This window comes from Eumetopias jubatus, unplaced genomic scaffold (assembly GCF_037043125.1).
Source record: "Eumetopias jubatus isolate StellerSeaLion01/CBP00866 unplaced genomic scaffold, mEumJub1_p1.0 scaffold_11, whole genome shotgun sequence".
NCBI lineage: Eukaryota > Metazoa > Chordata > Mammalia > Carnivora > Otariidae > Eumetopias > Eumetopias jubatus.
The window spans coordinates 95,677,849-95,702,812 of NW_028274817.1; the positions used below are offsets into that span (position 1 = coordinate 95,677,849).

Here is a 24,964-nt window from a genome sequence, read left to right on the forward strand (position 1 = left end):
TTTTTTTTTTTTTGTCTTTTGTCTTTACATGGGCTCTTTTGGGTGCAATGATAGACAGCATTCCTTTATAAGGTGTTCAGTATGTTGTCTGGATTGTGTACTTAAGGAATATTTTAGCTAACATAATGTCTGCTTAACGAAATTGCTTCCATGTTTCATAATCCTTTTGTGAAAGGAATAAATTATGTATATTTAATCCTGTGGAATATAAGTAAAGACTTGAAAGCATGAAGACGTTCATAAGATGTTGAAATTTAGGACTGAAAAAATTCAAATACTCAGCTAAGATTGGAATATGTTTAAAATATGTACAAACAGATGTATTGAATTTTGTAAATTTTAAACTTTTTCAGAGAAAGTTTGAATACCTATATTCATTTTAATTCTAAAAAATTTTTATGTATTTATGTATTTATGTATGTATTTATTTATTTATTTATTAGAAAGGGGGAGAGAGGGGTAAGATAGGGAGGGGCAGAAAGAGAATCTTAAGCAGGCTCCACAGTGCAGATCCTGACTTGGGGCTTGATCTCATGACTCTGAGATCATGACCTGAGCTGAAATCAAGAGTCAGATGCTTAACTGACTGAGCCACCCAGGCGCACTCCCCATATTCATTTTAAAATAAATATAAAATATTTTCAGGGGCACCTGGGTGGCTCAGTTGGTTAAGCATCTGACTTCAGCTCAGGTCATGATCCTGGGGGTCCTGGGGTCAGGCCCCTCGTGGGGCTCCATGCTCAGCGGGGAGTCTGCTTGTACCTTTCCCTCTACCCCTCCCCCCAGCTCATGTGCACATGCTCTCTCTCTCTCTCTCTCTCATAAATAAATGAATCTTTAAAAAATATTTTCAGCATCTAAATATAATTTATATGTTTATTATTTTCTTAAAAAATAAGAAACATTTTGACAGATTTAGAAACAGATCAGGTCATTCCCCTTTTTCCACTCTCTAGTGGCCTCTAATTGCACGTGGAATAAAATCTCGTCTTGCCCTGTGAGGTCCTGCAAGACGTGGCCCTGCCGGTACCTCTGACTGAAAGTACCCCCACCACCACACCCCACTCACTGCCATTTCTGTCCAAGCTCCAGCCTCAGAAGCATCTTTTCTGTTCCTGGAACGCTTGGGCTCCTACCTACTACCTCCTGCCCCACCAAGCTCATTTTGTTCTGAGGGCTGGGACATTTGTCATTTGCTCTACCTGGATGCATTTCCCCAGTCTTCATGCCACAGTCGACATAACACTGAACTGTTTTTTTGGTACAATTATCACTAAATTTAGCTTAGGCATTTATTGTCATGGTGACAGATAAACCGAAAGGACTAAACTTGGTAGCATATCATCTGAAAACGGTTTCTCTTCCACTACTGATCTCCAAACCTGGCAGGATATCCCTTTCTCCACCTCGCTGTTTTCTCAGGATAGTTCCCAATGCCAGAGCCGTCTCACTGTCAGATCTTTAAAGAGGCACAAAATCAATCAACACTTTCATTTCATATCCAATGAGTGTTTTTCCTGACCTTTCCTCCTGGCACCCCCTCTCTACCCCTAGGATATGTAGTAATTTTTCGGGCTGTTCGTGAGGAAGAAGGTGGACATGACCTGCTCTTTGCAAGCCCCTACTCTAACTGCCTCTCCTGTAATCACTATGTTAATATAGCTCCTTCAGGTTGCAGGATGAAGATGGGATGAGAGGTAAAAGAACAAAGGCCATTTACTTAATTGATACTGATTGATCTTTTACAGTTGACTTTCTAGGTCCTTCTCTTTTCCTCTTTCTAGCATTACCCATGCAGACTTTTTCTCCTGGGTTCTTCTCACTCTAGCAGAATGTATGTTGAGCCAACCCTTTTAAAATAGCCCAAGCCCAGTCTCCTGGCACTGAGTAGAATCCACTTTGATCTACAGGGTCTTGTCATGTGCCAATGGAAGTGGAGCTGCAGTCACTCTAGGCATTTCCCCTCCCTCCATGGTCCAGTCTTTCAGCAAGAACTCAGCAAAATCCAATGGGCATTAAGCTCTCAGTTTTCACTCTTTAAAGAAGCCACTCCCCCTGGGGTCTTTGTGTTCTGGCCAACACATACAGAGGCGGGACATGGGTGATAGGCTAAAGATTTCTCATCTTTCTTGACATGTCAGAAGTAACATTCCTCCAGCAAAATTCTGTGCTCCCCTTTATAATATGAAGACATCATTGGGCAGGAGCTGTCCAACCAGAGGTAACATTTCCCAAACTCTCTTGCACTCAGGCATAGCCATATGACTAGTTCTAACAGTATGTGGGTGGAAGTGATGTGTGCCACTTCGGTGATGGCATGGTTAAGAAACCAGTGGAAATTCTCTTCTGTTTCCTTTTTCTTCCTCCATCTATATGCAGGAACTGCTGAGTTCCTAAATGTCAATGGAGCCACAATATGGGAGGAGGCTGGATCACACCATGGCAGACACCAGCCACCAACTGGGAACAAGTGCACCAGAGTGTTGCAATTAGGCCACTGAAATTTTGGAGTTGGTCACGTCAGCTAAAAACACCATAACTAAAACATTTAGAGAGTCCTTAATAAATGGCGTAGCAGCACCTTTCATAACATGGAGGACAGATTTATCAATGGTTCCCAGGTCTGTGTCTTTACTTGAAAATGTAAGACAACAGAAAAACTTCCCATGAAATATCTTATTTCAATGTTATTTTTGTTTTCTGTCTGACTCCACTAGAATGTTAGCTCCATGTAAATAGGGGTCTTGTTTGTAATATTCATCACTGTTCCTCACATCTAGAGGATGATTGTTCCAAGCATCTAGAATAGTGCGATGGATACGGGAGACAATAAATACTCGTTAAAGAATAAATGTGCAATTTATAAGAGATGTTAGTGTTTGTATATAAACCTAACGGTTAATGTGTCTGATATTCTGGATACTTTGAACTAAATAATACAGCAACCATTGGTAAAATCTTACTCAGAAGGAGTTTAAAAATCTCAAGTTAACCTAGGCTACCCCTCCTTTCATGAAAGTTATTGGAAAGGACAGCTCTGAGAAAGACAGTGGGTTAAATTTATCATTTGGTTGCCAGTTCACACCTCTGAACAGGGAAAATTTAATTCACTGAGTATTTGCACTGAAAGTCTCATCACTTCCTATTCTAACTGGGTCAGAGTAAATCAAGGTTATGTTTTTTTGCCTATAAAAGCTTAATGGAGTCAATGACAATTCAATATGCACTAGCAGGAAGTATTTCCCACCATATCCTCTCCCAGAAGATAATCATGAGTTCATTTTATTGTATTTCATTATTTTTTTTATTTAAAGATTTTATTTATTTATTTGAGAGAGAGAGGGAGATAGTGAGAGAGAGCACAATCAAGGGGGACAGAGGGAGAAGCAGGCTCCCTGCTGACATGGGGCTCCATCCCAGGACCCCGGGATGAACCGAAGGCAGATGCTCAACCAACTGAGCCACCCAGGTGCCCCCATGAGTTCATCTTAAAGGGATTATTTCTGGGGTGCCTGGCTGGTTCAATCAGTAGAGCATGCAATTCTTGATCTCAGGGTCGTGAGTTCAAACCCCATGTTGGGCATGGAGCCTACTTAATTAAAAAAAATTAAAGGAGTTATTTCTGAGGTCCAAAACATACAATATTAAGTTAGGCATATTATTGAGGGAATTTTCAATTTAAATTTTATTCCATTTAAAAACATCACCAAGTCAGTAAACAAACTGTACCAAAGGGTATTTTAAAATGTACCATGTAATTCAGAGGAAGTGATAACTAAAGTCTGTCTTAGTAATTTTCCTAAACTGGAAAGTCAGTACCAGCAGTTCAGAACTCAAGAGGAAACGGGCAGATAGCTGAAAACTAGAAACACCCTTGTCATTCCTCTGATACGCCAGCCTATATGCCTCTATACCTAAGGAAATGATGCTTCACACCTCTATATCCAACCTGAGACATACAGAATGCAGACATGCAGTCAAGGTGGGCTGCCAATACCAGGCTGGGGGATGATGTGGGAGTGAGGATGTGCTTGCCAGGCACTGCGGAGCTGTGAAGAAGTCAGAAACTCCTGTAGAGTCTGTAGGTTTGTTCACATGTATTCAGACATTTACTATAACCTTGGAGGTGGGGGTGGGGGTGTGGCAGCTATTAAACGCAGTGACAAATAGAAATATATATATATTGCAGGGAATGATTCCTAGGAAGTAGCCTCCTGCCTAACTGTTTAAGATAGGGTCTCTCTCCCTCCGCTCTCTGTATACACACACACATATGTATATATGTAGAGAGCAAAATGGAGTCTGTCACATCAAGCAGGAGCCTGTGTCAAGCAGTGACGCAAGCACTTAAGGTACTGCAGCTATGAGATATCGCAGGGGCCAATGTCAGCTGACACCCCAGAAATGATAACGAGCAGAAGCAGAGCAGGTCTGCAGTGGCCCAAGACCAACTCAATCCCTTTAAAAAGGGGAGGATTTTGGCAGCAAACTGTTGGACTCTTCAGACATGACCTCTCTATGTCTGACCACTTGAAAAAGGCAGCTGCTGTTGAAGTTCTGCCCGACGGATCTCTGAACAGAACTGAGAGCCTTCACTGCTTGAACATAGTAAGTGGTAAGTGCCCGCAGCCGTCTCGGACGGGACCCAGGCCTCATGTCCAACTTCGCGCCCACAGACTGACTTCATGTTTGGTTCGTTAACTTCCCACACCCTTCTGTTATTTTGTTTGTTGTGTGGCTTGTTTTATGTTCTGCTCTGTGTGCCATGTAAGAAGCCAAGTTTAATCACTCAAATGTCATTGAGTTTGGAATCCTGAACCTGCTTTATAATTATGATTAGCTTTGCTTTGTGATTGATTAAAGCTGACACTGTGGAAAGACACAGCTCGTGTGTGCACCTTCATAGCGTGCTCATGACTATATATACATATATACATACATGTACATGTACACATATACTCTACATTTTATTTTCTCAAGATAAATTCAAAGCAGAATATTAAGTTTTTAAAATCAACATCTCATGAGGAAGAAAAATTTCAATATCATGTACAAGATATATGATCTCTCACCCAGAAAAAATAAAGAATATAGAAATACAAGGAAAAGAAGAAAAACAGCAAAATGAGTAAATCAAAATATATATATATTTTTATTATGGAGGCTAAAATTTTAAACTAAAAACTTATTGAAAATGTTTGGCAACTCACATATGTTGTTTTGTATTAACTTTTTTATGTTTGACACCGAAGGGATTATTAGTGTTTTTAACTATGCTCCTGAAGGGGAGAAAATCTCGCCACCCTAAGATATGCCTCTTTGGCATATTGATTATTTTAAACTGGTTATTTTTAGGAAACAACAAACACACAAGAAGCTCCTCAGAAAACTAAGTAGGAGTTACTCTTTTTTAAGAGACATTTACATTTATAAGGGAAATCTGCTTTTGTAAGTGTGTCTCCCACACTGTACCAGGAAGGGGCGGTGGGGGGGGATGGGGGGGTGACTCTAAACCCCTAGAGACTCTTATCAATAAGAAAAGGTAAAACTTAAATGTGCAGAGCAATACTACCCTTGTTCACTATGCTTTTCCTGGTCACCTCCCATAAAACTGACTCCCCACCCCCAACATTTTGCTTTGCCTTTAGCTGAAGATAGTATTTAGTATTTAAGTGACAGTATTTAAGTATAACTATTTAAGGTGAAGGCTTCTGCCATTTTGGGGAGTTATTCAGTTTCTTGTGTCTCTCCCATGTATATAAGAAGGAGGCATACATGTTATTAAACATCTGTTTGATTTTCTCCTGTTAATTTGTCTCATGTCAATTGCATTCTTAGACCAGCCAAAATCCTTCAAAGGTATAATAAATGTTTTCCTCCCCGACATTCTTCTCTTACTAACTTGAAGAGAGACTTCTGGGTCTCACCATTAACAATACAGTGAATTTTATTAAAGGTTGATTATAAAATGAAAAAATTAGTCATTCAATTGTCACTGACAAAAGAACAAATATTATGGAGGCTATGACTGATCTAAAGCTTAAAGCATAGGCTTTATTCACACACTTGTTTTGTTTTCAGAACACATTTATAACTCATTACTGTGTTGAAATTATTGCCAATAGGAAGAGAGTGGATTGCTCTCATTATTCTCACACAGCCAAACTATATGACATACAAGAGATTTTTCAGACCAAACAAAATGGAATAGCAGATATCACATGTTAAAATTTCCAAGAGAATACTAAATAATTTATACCAAGAGATATAATGGACTGCTAACAACCAATTATTGTTTACTGTGCATATAATCTGATTTTTGGAACTCACTCTAGGAAGTAACCAAATTTATGTGCCTTGAGGGTATAAACATTTCTTACATGAGCCCTATTTTACAGAGATTCTGACCATCTCTAAGGAAGATGTGAAAATTGGGTTGAATGTAACAAAAGCTGAGATACAGATGGAAAATCAGAGATGGCTTAGTATCTTGAAAGCTCCATTGCTACATCTGATGATCTAAAGTTTAAATAAAATATATCTCAAAAGTTTGGCAAAACAGCAAATGCAGTAAAAAATATTAGCTAATGGTATATAGGTAAGGACAACAATTTTAGCATACTTTTGAAAGTATTTGGAAAACTTCCTCAAGAAGTACACAAAGATTTACGTGATGGGATTATTTGAAAGAACTCCTACTATCTCCACCAACTAAACCATGTCTGAGAGTTAAAGAGTGCATGTATTTTTACCTTAGGCAATTACTATTAGAGAGGTAGGAAAACATAATAACTTGGTGACAACATCACTGTCATTAGTAGCCTAACTGGACTGAGGTAGTCAAAAAAGACTCCCCTTTGCCACCAACCTCAGTTGAAAGTGATCCCTTAGTATAGCACACCTACCTGTAGTGACAAACAGAGCAATCTGGCAATTCATGGCACTGAGTTCTGCTCCTGCATTACAATGTAAAACTACTAAATGGAATGGAGGCTCAGGAATTGCATTTTCATCTATGCAGACCTTGGATGTAAACTATTAAAAATCTTTATGAAATAACTCTGTTAACTATTCATAGTGAAAAATAAGAGCAATAGTGAAATTGGTAATAATCAGAAGAACGTATGCAAACAAGATGAGTTATAGGTATCACATCGTGGTACCAAAACAACGGAAGGTTTAAAGTAAAAACTGACAGGAAATCAACACAAACTGGATGAGAATTACACAAGTGTTAAAAAAAAAAACAACAGGGAGCCTCGCTGGCTCAGTTGGAAGATCATGTGACTCTTGATCTCGGGGTTGTGGGTTCAAGCCCCACATTGCGTGTAGAGATTACCAAAAAAATAAAAATAAGTAAACTTAAAAAAACCAAACCAAACCAAACCAGACCAAATTAAAAGTAACCACAGGCCCCAAATGGCATCACTTAGGACAAATCCCCAAAGTGGAGGCTTAATACATAATCTAATTGCAGTTTCAACTCCCCCAGGAATGTAGTCTTAACTGGTCAGTCAGGAATTTTCTGATGGGTGCCAATGAATCTGTCATATACCCTCTCTATCCCTCAAAGGAAGATGAGCTAATCTGCATGATAAGACCCCTTGCTCTTTACCGTGAGGAAAAGTTACCTTGTCTGGAACAATCCTTTTCTTTTGCCAATAAATTTCTTGCCCTATCCTCAATCTATAAAAACCTTTAATTTTGTACAACTCCTCAGAGCTCCCCTTTACTGGCTAGATGGGATGCTGCCCGATTCATGAATCATTTAATAAAGCCAATTAGATCTTCAAATATCCTTGGCTGTACTTTTTTTTTTTTTAAAGAATGTATTTATTTGTTTTAGAGAGAGAGAGAGAGAGAGAGCATGAGTGGGGGGGCAGAGGGAGAGGGAGAGAATCTCAAGCAGACTCCACACTGAGTACAGAGCCCAATGTGGAGCTCAATCCCAGGGCCGTGAGATCATGACCTGAACTGAAACCAAGAGCTAGATGCTTAACCAAGTGCACCACCCAGGTGCCCCACTCTTGTATTTTTATTTAACACACAATAATGATGAAATTTATTACATAGGGAGGGGCAAGTCTTTTATGGAAAATGGAAAAGGGCCATTATTTGAAAATACATTATTTATGAAAATAATGGGCTCCTGAAACTGTATATGCAAATATTAATTTTAAAAATGAAAACATATTTGAAGTACATTAAAAGAAACAGATGGTGTTTTCTTTTTGCTCAGTCTTCTTACTTACCCACATAAAGTACCCTGATGGTGTATGTTTCTCAGTCTGTGTGACAATCTTCACTATTCAAAGTAGAAAGTTAAAAAATCTTAGCTTCTATCAGTTTTGCTTGAAGGGTTAACATCTCTTCCCGAAAGAGGGGCACATTAGATACCATTTCATGAGAAGATGTGAACAATTGTTTGTCTATTAGTATTTTAGTATCACATCCTTTTTTGTTACTTTGAGTTGCAGATCTCTACTCATCTCTATACCTATTTTAAATATACAGATAATAAGGGAGCCAACGTCTGCCTTTTATGAGGTGCCACCTCATGGTCTCAATTTCTCCTGGACCCATTTAAAATGTTTTTTGCTCCTGTGTCCTGATAAAGAGATTTCTGCTAATCTGGTAATCATTTTCCAGAGCAAGTAGTTTTATAGTTATATCATTTAAAAATAACCTATAAGAAAGATTTTATTCCGCAGTGATAACAGGGTAACGGAAATGGGACATTTTCATTGAGTGAAATGACACTACCATCATCATATTAAATCATTTTGCACTTACAAGAGAATGCTTTTGCAAGCTATACTTGGGTGCATCGCAATAGTTTAACCACTCATTTTCCATGTCTCAGTGGAGATTTACCCAGAAATCAAGTGGGCAAGTAACTGATTTACAGATTTAAAGTATTTTAGTCTTTTTCAAATTTTTTATTTGTTGGAGCAAAAGTTCAAGATTCTAAATAATCAATTTTGTGAAAAATCTATCTGCATGTTTAAAAATGAAAGTAACCTCTATCATCAATTTAAAAATTGGAATACTAACAAGAAAATTAAATCAAATTAAAACATGGTTAAGAGCAATTAATTCTGTCCTAATGTTTCATTTAAACCAAGACTCAATATGGGGCACCTGGGTGGCTCAGGTACTGAAGTGTCTGACTTCAGCTCAAGTCATGAACTGGGATCGAGTTCCACACGGGGCTCCAAGCTCAGCAGGGAGTCTGCTTCTCACCCTTCCCCTGCCCCCCCTCCCCTGCTCTCTCTCTCTCTCTGTCAAATAAAAAATAAAATCTTAAAAAAAACACAAAGATTCAATATTTAACTTTATTAAGTAATAATAATTATAATGAACATGGATTTAGTAACACCTTAGTACTATTATTTAAAATGCCAAATCTGGGAGATGTGGGAAAAGATGGCAGAGGAGTAGGGGACCCTATTTCAACTGGTCCCCTGAACTGAGCTGGATATCTACCAGACCACTCTGAACACCCATGAAATCAGCCTGAGATGTAAGAAGATATATCTGAATCTCTACAAACAGAATATTGCAGGCGGTTGGTTTCGAGGTATGAAGCGGGGAGCCGTGATTCCGCAGGCACATACCAGAAGATAAATGGAAGGCGGGGAGCTGTGGGGATACCGCACCGCTGGTGAGTGAAAGCCTCCCCCGCTGGGGACAGAGCACAGACTCGCAGACTGGTAGCACTGGGGAAAGGACATTAGGGAAGCCCCCCGAAAGGAAACCCAGAGCGGCAGGCTGCATGTGCGAACTGGGGGTGGCTGGTGGTTTTAGAAGCACAAAGGGCAGATGCCCCGACCCGGAGGTGAGGACTGGGAATGCTGCTGTGGGGACCACAACCCAGGATGCTGCAGTTTTTAGCAGCACAGACAGAAAAAGAGATAGTGTGGCCTGGAGAACTCACTGAAGAAGAGACTACAATGTCTCTGTTCTGAGGCAGAGGGTTGGAAATGGTCTCTTCTGCTTTGACTCTCCAAAGAGACGCGGAAAGCTGCCAGGGAAAGCTGCCAGAGAACAAAAGCCCCCCAAAACCGGTTTTCACTGAGCCCATCCCCCCACACACACAATGGACAGGGCGACTCTGCCCAAACAGGGTTCCTGAGTAACAGCGCAGCAGGCCCCTCCCCCAGGAGACAGGCTAGAGGAACAAGAGGCCAACAACCTAAGGTCCCTAAAAAACAGGTGCATCTTGCTTGGGTTGTGGTGAATAATTTGGATTCTGTACATTCCCTCAACCACCCCTCAACAGAATGACTAGGAGGAGGAACCCCCAAAATAGGAAAGACTCAGAGACTGTGACTTCTGCCACACATTAACAAATGAATACAGATATAACCAAGATATCGGAAATGGACTTCAGGGTAACAGTTATGAAGATGATAGCTAGAATGGAGAAATTGATTAATGGCAACATGGAGTCTCTAAGGGCAGAACTGAAAGCTGAACTGGCAGAATTTAAAAATGCTATAAATGAGATCCAATCTAATCTACATAATCTCACAGCTAGGGTAAGCGAGGCAGAAGAACGAATCAGTGATCTAGAAGACCAATTGATAGAAAAGAAGGAAAAAGAGGAGGCCTGGGAGAAACAACTCAGAATCCATGAAAATAGAATCAGAGAAATAAGTGACGCCATGATGTGTTCCAATGTCAGAATTATTGGGATGCCTGAGGGGGTGGAGAGAGAGAGAGAGGACTAGAAGATATATTTGAGCAAATCATAGCTGAGAACTTCCCTAATCTGGGGAATGAAATAAACATTCGTGTCCTAGAGGCAGAGAGGACCCCTCCCAAGATCAATAAAAACAGACGAACACCCCGGCATCTGATAGTAAAACTCGCAAATCTTAGAACCAAGGAAACCATCTTAAGGGTAGTTAGGGGGAAGAGATTCCTTACGTACAGAGCAAGAAACATCAGAATAATGTCAGACCTATCTACAGAGACCTGACAAGCCAGAAAGGGCTGGCAAGACATATGCAGGATACTAAATGAGAATAACATGCAGCCAAAAATACTTTATCTGGCAAGGCTGTCATTTAGAGTGGATGGAGAGATGCAGAGCTTCCAAGACTGGCAGAAACTGAAAGAATATATGACCACTAAGCCAGCCCTGCAAGAAATATTCAGGGGGGTTCTATAAAACGAAAAAGACCCCAAGAGTGATATACAACAGAAATTTACAGAGACAATCTAGAGAAACAAGGACTTCACACACATCCAACATGATGACAATAAATTCTTATCTTTCAATAATCACTCTCCACATGAATGGCCTAAATGCTCCCAAAAAATGGCATAGGGTTGCAGATTGGATAAAAAGACAGGACCTACCCATATGCTGTCTACAACAGACTCATTTTGAACCTAAACACACGTCCAGACTGAAAGTGAAGGGATGGCGATCCATCTTCCATGCCAACGGACCTCAAAAGAAAGCTGGGGTAGCAATTCTTATATCAGACAAATTAGATTTTAAACTAAAGACTGTACTTAGAGACACAAGAAGGACACTATATCATTCTTAAAGGGACTATCCAACAAGAAGATCTAACAATTGTAAATATTTATGCCCCCAACATGGAAGCAGCCATCTACATAAGCCAACTGTTAACCAAACTAAAGAGTCATATTGATAATATTATGTTAATTGTAGGAGACCTCAATACTCCACTCTCAGCAACAGACAGATCAGCTAAGCAGAAAACCAACAAAGAAACAAGAGCTTTGAATGACACACTGGACCAGATGGACCTCATAGATATATACAGAACATTCCGCTCTAAAACAACAGAATGCTCATTCTTCTCGAGCACACACGGAACTTTCTCCAGAATAGACCACATACTGGGTCACAAATCAGGTCTCAACCAACACCAAAAGATTGAAATTATTCCCTGCATATTCTCAGACGATAATGCTTTAAAACTGGAACTCAAGCACAAGAAAAAATTTGGAAGAAATTCAAACACTTGGAAGCTAAAGACCATTCTGCTCAAGAATGTTTGGGTCAACCAGGAAATCAAAGAAGAACTTAAACAATTCACGGAAACCAATGAGAACAAAAACACATTGGTCCAAAACCTATGGGATACTGCAAAGGTGGTCTTAAGGGGAAAATACATAGCCATCCAAGCCTTGCTCAAAAAAATAGAAAAATCCCGAATTCATCAACTAACTTTACACCTTAAAGAACTGGAGAAAAAGCAACAAACAATGCCTAAGCCAAACATTAGAAGAGAAATAATTAAGACTAGACCGGAGATCAATGAATTAGAAACCAGAAACACAGATCAGATCAACGAAACTAGAAGCTGGTTCTTTGAAAGATTAAGGTCGATAAACCACTGGCCAGACTTATCCAAAAGAAAAGAGAAAGGACCGAAATTAATAAAACTATGAATGGAAGAGGAGAGATCATGACTCACAGCAAGGAAATAGAAACAATTATTAGAAATTATTATCAACAACTATATGCCAATATATTGAGCAACTTGGAGGAAGTGGATGCCTTCCTGGAAACCTATAAACTACCAAGACTGAAACAGGAAGAAATTGACAACCTGAATAGGCCAATAACAGTAACGAGACTGAAGCAGTGATCAAAAAACTCCCAAAAAACAAGAGTGCAGGGCCTGATGGATTCCCTGGGGAATTCTACCAAACATTCAAAGAAGAAATAATACCTATTCTCTGGAAGCTGTTTCAAAAAGTAGAAACAGAAGGAAAGCTTCCAGATTCATTCTATGGGGTGAGCATAACCTTAATCCCCAAACCAGGCAAAGACCCCATCAGAAAGGAGAATTTCAGATCAATATTCCTGATGAATATGGATTCCAAAATTCTCAACAAAATCCTAGCTAATAGGATCCAACAATACATTAAAAGGATCATCCACCACAACCGAGTGGATTTATCCCTGGGATGCAAGGGTGGTTCAACATTTGCAAAGCAATCAATGTGATAGAACACATTAAGAGGAGGGAGAAGAACCATATGGTCCTCTCAATCGTTGGAGAAAAAGCCTTTGACAAAATACAGCATCCTTTCCTAATTAAAACTCTTCAGAGTATAGGGATAGAGGGAACATTCCTCAAGTTCATAAAATCCATCTATGAAGAACTCACAGCAAATATCATCCTCAGCGGGGAAAAGATGAGAGCTTTTCCCTTAATATCAGGAACACGACAAGGAACTCGCCACTATTGTTCAACATAGTACTAGAAGTCCTAGCCACAGCAATCAGACAACAAAAAGAAATAAAAGGATTCAAATTGTCAAAGAAGTCAAACTCTCTCTCTTCACAGACGACAAGATACTTTATGTGGAAAATCCAAAAGACTCCACCCCCAAATTACTAGAACTCATACAGCAATTCACTAATGTGGCAGGATACAAAATCAATGCACAGAAATCAGTTGCTTTCTTATACACTAACAATGCAACTGTAGAAAGAGAAATTAGAGAATCGATTCTATTCACAATAGCACCAAAAACCATAAGATACCTCGGAATAACCCTAACCAAAGAGGTAAAGGATCTAAGCTCTAGGAACTATAGAACACTCCTGAAAGAAATTAAGGAAGACACAAAAAGATGGAAAAACATTCCATGCTCATGGATCGGAAGAATAAACATTGTTAAAATGTCTATGCTACCCAGAACAATCTATACCTTCAATGCCATCCTGATAAAAATTCCAATGACATCTTTCAAAGTGCTGGAACAAAGAATCTTAAAATTTGTCTGGAGTCAGAAAAGATCCCGAATTGCCAAGGAAATGTTGAAAAAGAAAAACAAAGCTGGGGGCATCATGCTGCCTGATTTCAAGCTATATTATAAAGCTGTGATCACCAAGACAGCATGGTACTGGCACAAAAACAGACATATAGTCCAATGGAACAGAATAGAGAGCGCAAACATGGACTCTCAACTCCATGGTCAAATAATCTTTGACAAAGCAGGAAAAAATATGCAATGGAAAAAAGACAGTCTCTTCAATAAATGGTGCTGGGAAAATTCGACAGTTATATACAGAAGAATGAAACTCAACCATTCTCTAACACCATACACAAAGATAAACTCAAAATGGATGCAAGACCTCAATGTGAGACAGAAATCCATCAAAATCCTACAGGAGAACATAGGCAGTAACCTCTTTGACATCAGCCACAGCAACTTCTTTCAAGATACATCTCCAAAGGCAAGTCAAACAAAAGCAAAAATGAACTTTTGGGACTTCCTCAAGATAAAAAGCTTCTGCACAGAAAGGAAACAGTCAACAAAACAAAAAGGCAACCCACAGAATGGGAGAAGATATTTGCAAATGACTCTAGAGACAAAGGGCTGATATCCAAGATCTATAAAGAACTTAAACTCAACACCCTAAAAGCAAATAATCAAGTCAAAAAATGGGCAGAAGACATGAACAGACACTTCTCCGAAGAAGACATACAAATGGCTAACAGGCACATGAAAAAATATTCATCATCATTCGCCATCAAGGAAATTCACATCAAAACCACATTGAGATACCACCTTACACCAGTTAGAATGGGAAAAATAGACAGGGAAAGAAACAACAAATGTTGGAGAGGTTGTGTAGAAAGGGGAACCCTCTTACATGGTTGGTGGCAATGCAAGTTGGTTCAGCCACATTGGAAAACAGTGTGGAGTTCCTCAAAAAATTTAAAAATAGAGCTACCCTATGACCCAGCAATTGCACTCCTGGGTATTTACACCAAAGATACAGATGTAGTGAAAAGAAGGGCCACAGGCACCCCAATGTTCATAGCAGCAATGTCCGCAATAGTCAAACTGTGGAAAGAGCCGAGATGCCCTTCAACAGACAAACGGATAAAGAAGATGTGGTCCATATATACAATGGAATACTACTTAGCCATCAGAAAGGATGAATACCCAACTTTTGCATCAACATGGATGGGACTGGAGGAGATTATGCTAAGTGAACTAAGTCAAGCAGAGAAAGTCAATTATCATATGGTTTCACTCACTTGTGGAACATAAGGAACAGCATGGAGGACATTAGGAGAAGGAAGGGAAAAATGGGGGGGGGAATCGGAGGGAAAAATGAACCATGAGAGACTGTGGACTCTGAGAAACAAACTGAGGGTTCTAGAGGGGAGGGGGGTGGGGGGATGGGTTAGCCCGGTGATGGGTATTAAGGAGGGCACGTACTGCACGGAGCACTGGGTGTTATACGAAAACAATGAATCATGGAACACTACATCAAAAACTAATGATGTACTGTATGGCGACTAACATAACATAATAAAATTAAATTAAATTAAATTAAATTAAAAAAGTAAAATAAAATAAAATGCCAAATCTATGCCTGTTACTCCAAATGTGTTTCAAAGTGAAAGCCCTGATGTAGAAACCAGGAAGAATCAGTACTGAAAGAGTCAAGAGACTATAGGAACCAAAGGCAGGCCTCCTCAAAATGGGCCACTTTGGCACGAAGATTATTTTGAGTTAAAAAGCAATCAAAACCCAGCAGATTCAGGAAAATCTCTTTACCACTCTCCTCAACTGCATAAAAAGGATTCAGACAGAAGACCTGCTCCAGGAAGAGAGCTATCACCACAGATAACTACATTATAGTAGGAAATGGGTGTGACAGGCAGTGAGGAACCTAGAAAGGCCTGTTTGATCAAAGTTCTCTGTATCCCCTTGTTTCCCAAGAGGCCTAGCAAACATTTGCTTACCAAATATTTACTCTTTTTCCCCTTTATGTAAATTGCATTCCTTCCCTTTGAAGTCTCAGGCCCCTTTCCCCTTCTCCTTAATTCAGAATGACATATAGACCTCATTTTGCCTGTCTTTGGAATTTCCATGTCTATGTGCATTCCCCAGACATAAACTATTAAATTTGATTTTCTTCTGTTAATCTGTGTCATGTCAACTTGATTCTTAGTCCAGCTAGAAAGACCTTGAGGGGACAGGATATTCCTGATCTCTGACAAGAGCATAATCCTGCTTTTACCATATGTGTGAGGGCAAGAATATAGGCTAAGGTTAAGTTTGCTCTTGGTAACTCTTGAAACATGCATGTAGAATTCTAATCAGTAAAGCCACTATAAGATACCATAGAGCTAAAAGATGTTTTCCATAAGCACTTAAGGTCCATATTACTGGATTTAAAATAAAACTGCTATAATTTGAATAATTTATTCTAATGTGCTCATTTAATATGGATTTTTTTTTAGGGATCGCAATTTAAGTGTACAACAAAAGCTCTGTTTGCAAAAAGAGAGTCTATGAACATTTAATGGGTTCTTACCAGAGCAAGGCATTTCATTTCAATAATGTTTACTGGTGGTCCCGGAGAGCTATGGATCTCAAGACAATACCAGACTTGGAAATTGCTAACACTATCATCTGAAAAAGAGAAAACAAGAAAGAAACATCTCTTAATGTAGGCTTCAGAATACCATACTTAACATAAAATTTGAGAAACATCAATAGATACCATTTTCAAAATCTTTTTGATGAACTCATTTGTCAAGAGATGGAAGTGGAGGGTGAAAAGCTGATTGCATTACAATTTGTGAGTGTAAAGAGAAGCACCATCCTGCATGGCCATGAGCTTGCCCTATAAAAGCTCCCTGTCCTCCGACTGCCCCAGGAACTCATTATATTCCCTACTAAAATAAGAATGTTTTACTTCTAAGTTAAGAATTAATATTTCAAAAGAAATAACCAATCATTTTCCCAATTGCCAAAACATTCACATATTATATATAGAACTATCTAAGTATTATATTATAATTCACAGTGGTACATTTCTAGTACCATAAGATTCTAGTCTAAGGACACAATCAGGAATAGTTGATGAGATTTTTCTTTTCTTGAAAGTGTAATAAAGGATTCTAGCAATTTAGCCTAAAGGAAGCTGGATTGGGAATGAACTACATGGTGAGAAAGTAATGTTTACATCTGGGTTCCTGATATGTTTTTTAAAAGTAGGCATTTCTGTTGCTGGTGATGTCTAAAGTCATCCTCCCAAATCCTGCCACTGGAACCCTGGTCCACCACAACATTCCTGTGTAGCAGGGTATGTACTGGCATCAAACTCAAATTTTCCATTTGTTTAGCCTGATCTGTTCAGCTTCTACTTTGATATTCTTTATTCTCCAGTGTTGAGCTAGTATATGGTTTAAGATGTCCTCCAATTTCAGTTATTCATATGCACATTCAAATCGGTATGTCATGTTTTAAAGATTCCATGTACTGCTATGTTTGCCTAACTTACTTAGGTAAATCATTAATCTCTTTGGGCCTCAGTTTCCTTATCTGAAATAAGGGTCCCAGACTAGTGGAATTCTCTCTCTCTTCTGAAAGAGAGTGTTGTATATTGCACTACATTGTGTTGTATGGAATTGTACTGCATGGTGAAGCGGAGTAGAATTTGCCACCCCATAGCACATACCCTCCCCAATGTCTATCACCCAGCCACCCCATCCCTCCCACCCCCACCCCTCCAGCAACCCTCAGTTTGTTTCCTGAGATTAAGAATTCCTCATATCAATGAGATCATATGATACATGTGTTTCTCTGATTGACTGATTTCGCTCAGCATAACACCCTCCAGTTCCATCCACGTCGTTGCAAATGGCAAGATCTCATTCCTTTTGATGGCTGCATAATATTCCATTGTATATATATATACCACTTCTTCTTTATCCATTCATCTGTCGATGGACATCTTGGCTCTTTCCACAGTTTGGCTATTGTGGACATTGCTGCTATAAACATCGGGGTGCACGTACCCCTTCGGATCCCTACATTTGTATCTTTGGGGTAAATACCCAGTAGTGCAATTGCTGGATCGTATGGTAGCTCTATTTTCAACTTTTTGAGGAACCTCCATACTGTTTTCCAGAGTGACTGCACCAGCTTGCATATGGTGATTAACATAACATAATAATAATAATAAAATAATAAATAAATAAGAATTTGCCACCCCAAAATATGTCTTTGGTATAAGGATTATTTTGAGCTGATTTTTTTAAGAAACTGCAGATACAGAAGCTCTGGAAACAGAGTAGAAGTTACCCTTTTGTAAGAGACATTTACATTTCTAAAGGAAATCTGCATTTGTAAGGGTGTCTCCCTCTCTGTACTAGGAAGTTGGGAGACTAAATCTTTAGAAACCTGTAAAACAACCTTACACTTGTTTACTGCGCTTTCCTGGTAACTGCATTATTGGCTCTCCATCCCCCAACATCTTTTTTTGTCTTTAGCTGGAGATGGTATTTTAAGGTAAGGGTTTGGGCCATTTCAAGGAGTTATTTATTTTTCCTGGTTCTATCCCATATATAGAAGAGGTATACTTTTTTTTTGAGAGAGAGAGAGAGAGAGGAGTGGCTAAGGGCAGAGGGAGAGGGAGAATGAGAATCCCAAGCAGGCTCCACACCCACTGGAGCCCCACACAGTGGTCAATCTCAGGACCCTGAAATCATGACCTGAGCCGAAATCAAGACTTGGTTGCTTAACTGAATGACCCACCAAAGCACCAAGCCAGTAACACATGTTACTGAACTTTTGTTTTCTTTTTCCTGCTAATCTTTTTTTTTTTATTATTATTACAGGGGGCTCTCGGCCAAGAATTTAGAAAGGTAGAGGGAAAATTATTCCCCCCTACCAGGAGCATTTTATCTTATTGCACTGCAATGCACTACTTCATACCATATTATATTATATTGTATTGTATGCCACTCTATTCTAATACTTTAGCTATTAAGAAGTACTTATCAAATTAGTGGATCTTAGAACAATCCAGACATTCAGAACAATTAGCTAGTGAGAGGGAGACAGAGAAGGTCCATGTGAATTCTTATTCCAAATACTTGTGAGAAGTTCTTGAGGGTGATCTTACCTCCACATTTTGAATTGCCTTCTGTGTTTATTTATTTTACAGACACCAACTAATTACCTGGAAACCATTAATGCACAGAGAATAAGTTACCAACTTTATACTGACGTTAGGTTACTGTGAAAACCTCTGCTCACGTTTGTATTGGCTGCTCCTTCAATTCTATGACAGTGCTTTAAATGCTTTTATGAAGTTTAAATGTGACATCTCAAAATAAACCAAAGTTGTTAAAATGAAAAATGCTTCCCCTTCTAGGTTGCTCATATATATTTCACTGGCTTTTCCAATGCTTTAATCCACATTGAACTCACAGGGAAAATAATTCTGGACAGAAAGGGCTTCATGACCATAAAGCCTGAATGCCCCACAACTCTGGGCTGGCACAAAGAACAATAAAACAGTCTGCTCATCTTTGGAATGGGGACTGTCTTAGTCAAGGTTCTCCAGAGAAAGAAAAGCAATAGAATATGTGTGTGCATATAAAGAGACAGAGACAGAGAAACAGAAGCAGCGAGAGATTGATTTTAAGGAAATGGCTCATGCAATTGACTTGGTAGGTCCAAAATCTGCAGGTTAGGTCAGCAGGCTGTAGACTCAAGAAAGAATTGCAGTGCAAATCCAAAAGTGGTCTATGGGTAGAATTCTTTTTTGTTCTGGGGAGGTCAGTCTTGGTTCTGTTAGGACCTTCAACTGATTGGATGAGACCTACCCACACTAGGGAGGGCCATCTTCTTTATTCAAAGTTCACAGATTTAAATGTAATTCTCATCCAAAATCACCTTCGCAGAAACATCCAGAATAAGGTTTCACCTATTATCTGGGCACCATAACCTAGCTAGGTTGACACTTAAAATTAGCTATCACAGAAACAACACTTAATATTTGTGATTGCTGTGACTATCACATAAGGCAGTGTTATGATGTAGCTGATTTAATTCCTACAGTGCTAAAAATGTACACTGATTATGAGTTTATTGGTTAGAATAAGATTAAAGATGATTTATTAGTGAGAACAAAAATAATAATTATTAAACACTGTTTAGCTACAGGCCTTAAACACATTAAAACTTTTTGCTAATTTTAAAATCAGTAACATTCACTATAGTGATTTTAGAAATTCCTGAAAAGCCTAAAGATGAAAATTATTCATTATCTCATGACTAAGAGTAAATACTTATTTTTTCTTGTATAAAACTCCAGGCTTGATATGTCAATAAAGACACAGATGTATGACACACACACATATATATAAATACACTGGGGTATACAAATTATATAAAATCGATATATCTGTGTGTGTGTGTGTGTGTGTGTAAACATATTTTGATCCTTCAGACAACATCTGCTATTAGAACTTGAGTTTTATCCCTAATCATTAGGAAAATGCAAATCAAAAACCACAATGAGCTATCACCTCACACCCATTAGGATGGCTACTATCAAAAGAACAGAAAACAAGTGTTGGTGGGATATGTAGAAAAGGTAACCCTTGCGCTCTGTTGGTGGCAAATACAAATTGGTGCAGTCACTGAAACTGCCAACAGAATTAAGTCTGCAGAAATGCATGTAGCCCATAGTTAAAGACTACTGGGGAAAATACCAGGAAGGAACTTACAATATGCTTCGCTTAAGATAATGAAAATGTAGGGGTGCCTGGCTGGCTCAGTCGGAGGAATATGAGACTATCGATCTTGGGGTTGTGAGTTCGAGGCCCATGACAGGTGTAGGGAAAACTTAGATAAATAAATAAAGTTAAAAAAAAAAAGATAATGAAAATGTAGCCCAAGGGAACAGGAAATGAAACGGCCTGTGCAGACATCATAGTCATATGGTGTATAGCCTCTGCTTTTGCTAATAAAGACAGCATCACTGACAAACATTGCAGCATTATTTTGTAGACCTGGACCAGTGAAGGAAATGACCACTCAACCACAGTCTTGAAGAGATACGTGACCTGGGACCAGTTAATTAGTCTTGAAGTTTACCCAATCCCTGACCAATCAGAAGAACCCACAATTCCAAACCCTTTACCCTTGATTTTTGCCCTTAAAAACCCTCACTTGCAAGCCATCAGAGAATTCAAGATTTTGAATGCTAGTTCCCTGTTCTCTGGGGTGGTGCCACACAAATAAATAGCCTATCTTTCTTCAGTGCAAATGCTCAGTTTTTTTTATTGGCGTGTTGCACATTGGAGAGATGAACTCTTGTTAGGTACAGTTATACCACTATGAAAAACAGTATGGACAATCCTCAAAAATTTTAAAATAAAACTTCCATACCCAAATTTGGGTATTTATCTGAAGAAAACCAAAATATTTACTTGGAAAAGATGTATGCACCCCATGTTTATTACAGCATTATTTACAATAGCCAAGATATGGAAACAACCTAAGTGTCCATCGAGGGATGAATGGATAAAGAAGTTGTGAGATATATATACAGAATGGAATATTATTCAGCCATTAAAAAAAAAAACAAAAACAAAACAAGGAAATCCTACCATTTACAATATGGACAGAACTTGAAGGCATTATGCTAAAGTGAAATAAATCAGAAAGAGAAAGAAAAACATTGTATGACCTCACTTAAGTGTGGTATCTTAAAAAAAAAAAACTCAGAAAAAGAGATTAGACTTGTGGTTATCACAGGTCAAGCATGGGAAGGAGGTGGAAAGGGAGAAAAGTCATCAAAAGATACAAACTTTCAGTTACAAGAGAAATAAGGACTACAGTGTAATTACAACATGATGAGTATGATATAGAGGACAGTTGTTAAGAGTGTAAATCCTAAGAGTTCTTACCACAGGAAATTTTATTTCCTTTTTTTCCCTTTCTTTTCTTTTCACTGTATCAATATGAGAAGATAAGATATTAGCAGGACCTATTGTGGTGATCTTTTCACAATATATGTAAAGAAACTATCATGCTGCATACCTTAAACTTACAGAGTGCTGTATGTCAACTATTTTTCAAAAAAAGTGGGAAAAAATTTATGTGCAAGTAATACATATTCAAAATTATTTTAAATAAAATTGTAAAGCTAAAATATTTAAGTTTCAATTATTCAAAATAATAGATCACATAAGGAACATTCTTATAGAAAAATATGTGTGCATATCTCTGATTATTTTATTCAAACTAATTTCTTAGAATGAAATCATTGGATCAATAGGGATAAAAAATTTTAAAAGTTTTAGGGGTGCTGGGCTGGCTCAGTTGGTAGAGCACGTGACTCTTAATCTCGGAGGTGTAAATTCAAGCCCCACATTGGGCATACAGATTACTTAAAAATAAAATCTAAAAAAAAGTTTTAAGCATATTGTAAATGCTCTCAAATTCCCATTACAATGCATAAAATTGTCTCTTTCAACTTGCCCTTCATCAAAACTGGGTGTTACTAATGTTTTTCAAATTTTCCAATTTGGAAAAAGTTAAAAAAAATCTTATTGTTTTCATTTCTTTTTTGGTCCCAGCTTTGTTGAGGTATAACTATTAAAAATTATATATATTTAAGGTACAACGTGATTTGATATAGTGTGCATTATAAAATAATCACTACAATTAAGCTAATTAACACATCCATCATCTCACATAATTACTGATTTTTGGTGGGGGTGGTGAAGACATTTAAGACCTACCTTCTAAGCAAATCTCAAGTACACCCTACTGTATTATTAAATATAATCACGCAGTACATTAATTAGTTCTCCAAAACTTATTCATTTTACCTAACTGAAACTTCCCTAATTGAAAAGAGATATACTGCTGAGCAATCAGTAAGAAAAAGTTCCATGTTATTATAGGAGATGGAAAGGTTAATCCTGTCTGATATAAGAAGACAACTTTGAAGAACTGGGGATACTTGTAATATTAGATGAATTTTTCCTAGCTCTTTATCTTGTAATCTGTCCTCACATCATGCAGATTTTCTTATTAGATATTCCCACTCTTTTTTATTCCATTAACATGATACCATAATATTCTGCTTTGCTTTCAAACACTTTTACCTGGCTTTCCTTCATGGTTCTTCTGCCTTAGATTTCAGTGGGGGTTTCACTCCTAGCATAATCCATCTACAGCAGTCATCTGCTCTTTGAACTTACCTGCACGATTTAAATTAAAGAAACCCTAAAACTTTACAACCTGTTTTTGTTTTTTTTTCCGGTCTCAGCTCCAAATATTCAACTGATGACTGGATATTGCTACATAAATGTCTTGCTGTCACATCAAAATCAGCAAGCACAAAACTGTGCCAAGCATTATAATCTCCCAGACTTTTTATTTCTTCTTGTTGATAGTTCAACAACTAAATTACTCCATAATACTGCTGTCTCCGCATCCATTTTGTGTGGCCAAGTGGGCTGCATGGGCCTTGAACTGACAGTAGCCCTCTGGAGAGTACACACACTAGATAACAACCTACACAGTCACAACTAAATGTGAATTTCTGATATGACTCCCTAACCATTCTTGTGATAAGCACTCTCCTCTGTCTCCCAGGGCCTTCCCATTGTGTGGCCCTTAAATGAGACCCCCCTGATGCTTACCAAAATTCTACTCTTTTTGGTTTGAATTAACCAATCTGGCCTCAGCCCAGGAACCAAAAGCATTCTGAGAACCCTAATTAAGGCACGTGCACAGGTTCCTCTTCTCTCTTTGCACCCTGTCTTGACCTCCCCATGTGGCCCCTTGAGGAGTGAAGTATGAATCCTCAAGGACCTATAAGTAATAAACTCTTTCACTTACCCTTGTGGCCTTTTGTTGAACCATGACACACCATCTGACACCCCAGGGGTCTACTTAACAAATGTTATTTTAACAAAGTCCCAACACTTCTAAATTAATATCTTAATATTTTTCTATTCACCAAGATACAAACAAACCTTGTTCATTTTTAGAATCAATCCTCTCTTAAGAAAGTCATCTAGGGGCATCTGGGTGGCTCAGCAGGTTAAGCATCTGCCTTTGGCTCAGGTCATGATCTCAGGGTCCTGGGATCGAGCCCTGCACAGGGCTCCCTGCTCAGCAGGGAGTCTGTTTCTCCCTCTCCCTCTGCCCCTTCCTTCCCCACTTGTGCTCTCTCTCTCTCTCAAATAAATAAACAAAATCTTAAAAAAGGGGAGGGGGGCATCTGGGTGGCTCAGTTGGTTAAGCATCTGCCTTTGGCTCAGGTCATGATCTCAGGGTCCCGGGATCGAGCCCTGCATTGGGCTCCGTGTTCTGCCAGGAGCCTGCTTCTCCCTCTCTCACTCCCCCTGCTTGTGTTCCCTGTCTCTGTGTCTCTCTCTGTCAAATAAATAAATAAAATCTTAAAAAAAAAAAAGACAGAGAGAGAGCGCGAGTCATCTAATGCTAGTCTCTGAAATGTTTTCTATCTTTAATGGTATGTCTCTATCCCCATCGCCACCATAAAATACATTGTTCTCTTCACTTCAAAGCCAGTTTGCTGTGCCAGTGGCCTGCCCAGCTGGCCCCAACTGCTCTTCCATTTCCAAACCATTTTGAATAGTGCCTAAATAATCACTCTTAATCCATGTATTCCGTGATGGTTAATTTTATGTGTCAACTTGGCTGGACTATGATGTCTAGTTGTTTGCTTAAACACCAGTCTCAGACCTTGCTGTGAAGGTGTTTTTTTTTTCCCCCCCCCAGTGGAGTTTGAGTAAAGCAGATTGCCCTGCATAATGTGGGTATACCTCCTCCAATCAGTTGGAGGCCCTAAGAGAAAATACTGACGTTACCCGAAGAAGAAGCAATTCTTACTCAAGACTGAAAGAGAAACCCTGCCTGAGCTTGCAGCCTGCCTGGCCTGCTTCTGGAATTTGGGCCCAAGATTGCAACAGCAACTCTTACCACATTCTCTGCCCTGCTTGCTTGGCATACAGATTTTGGACTTGCCAGTCCCCACAATCATGTCAGCCATTTTTTAACAATTTCAACATCTTGGGGTGCCTGGGTGGCTCAGTTGGTTAAGCTCCTGCCTTTCGCTCAGGTCATGATCCCAGGATCCTGGGATCAGGCCCATGTGGGGCTC

The 24,964-nt window shown here is 38.9% G+C and overlaps 1 protein-coding gene across 3 annotated transcripts in view; it reads right to left on the reverse strand.

The window, feature by feature from the left end:
- The window catches only part of CFAP47 (cilia and flagella associated protein 47), a 519,587-nt gene that overhangs the window by 121,497 nt on the left and 373,126 nt on the right, over positions 1-24,964 (reverse strand). For all 3 annotated transcript variants that reach the window (XM_088028500.1, XM_088028501.1, XM_088028499.1), the window contains one exon: positions 16,337-16,434. In XM_088028500.1, coding sequence (XP_087884626.1) covers positions 16,337-16,434 — 98 coding nt within the window. The remainder of the gene's footprint in view (positions 1-16,336; positions 16,435-24,964) is intronic.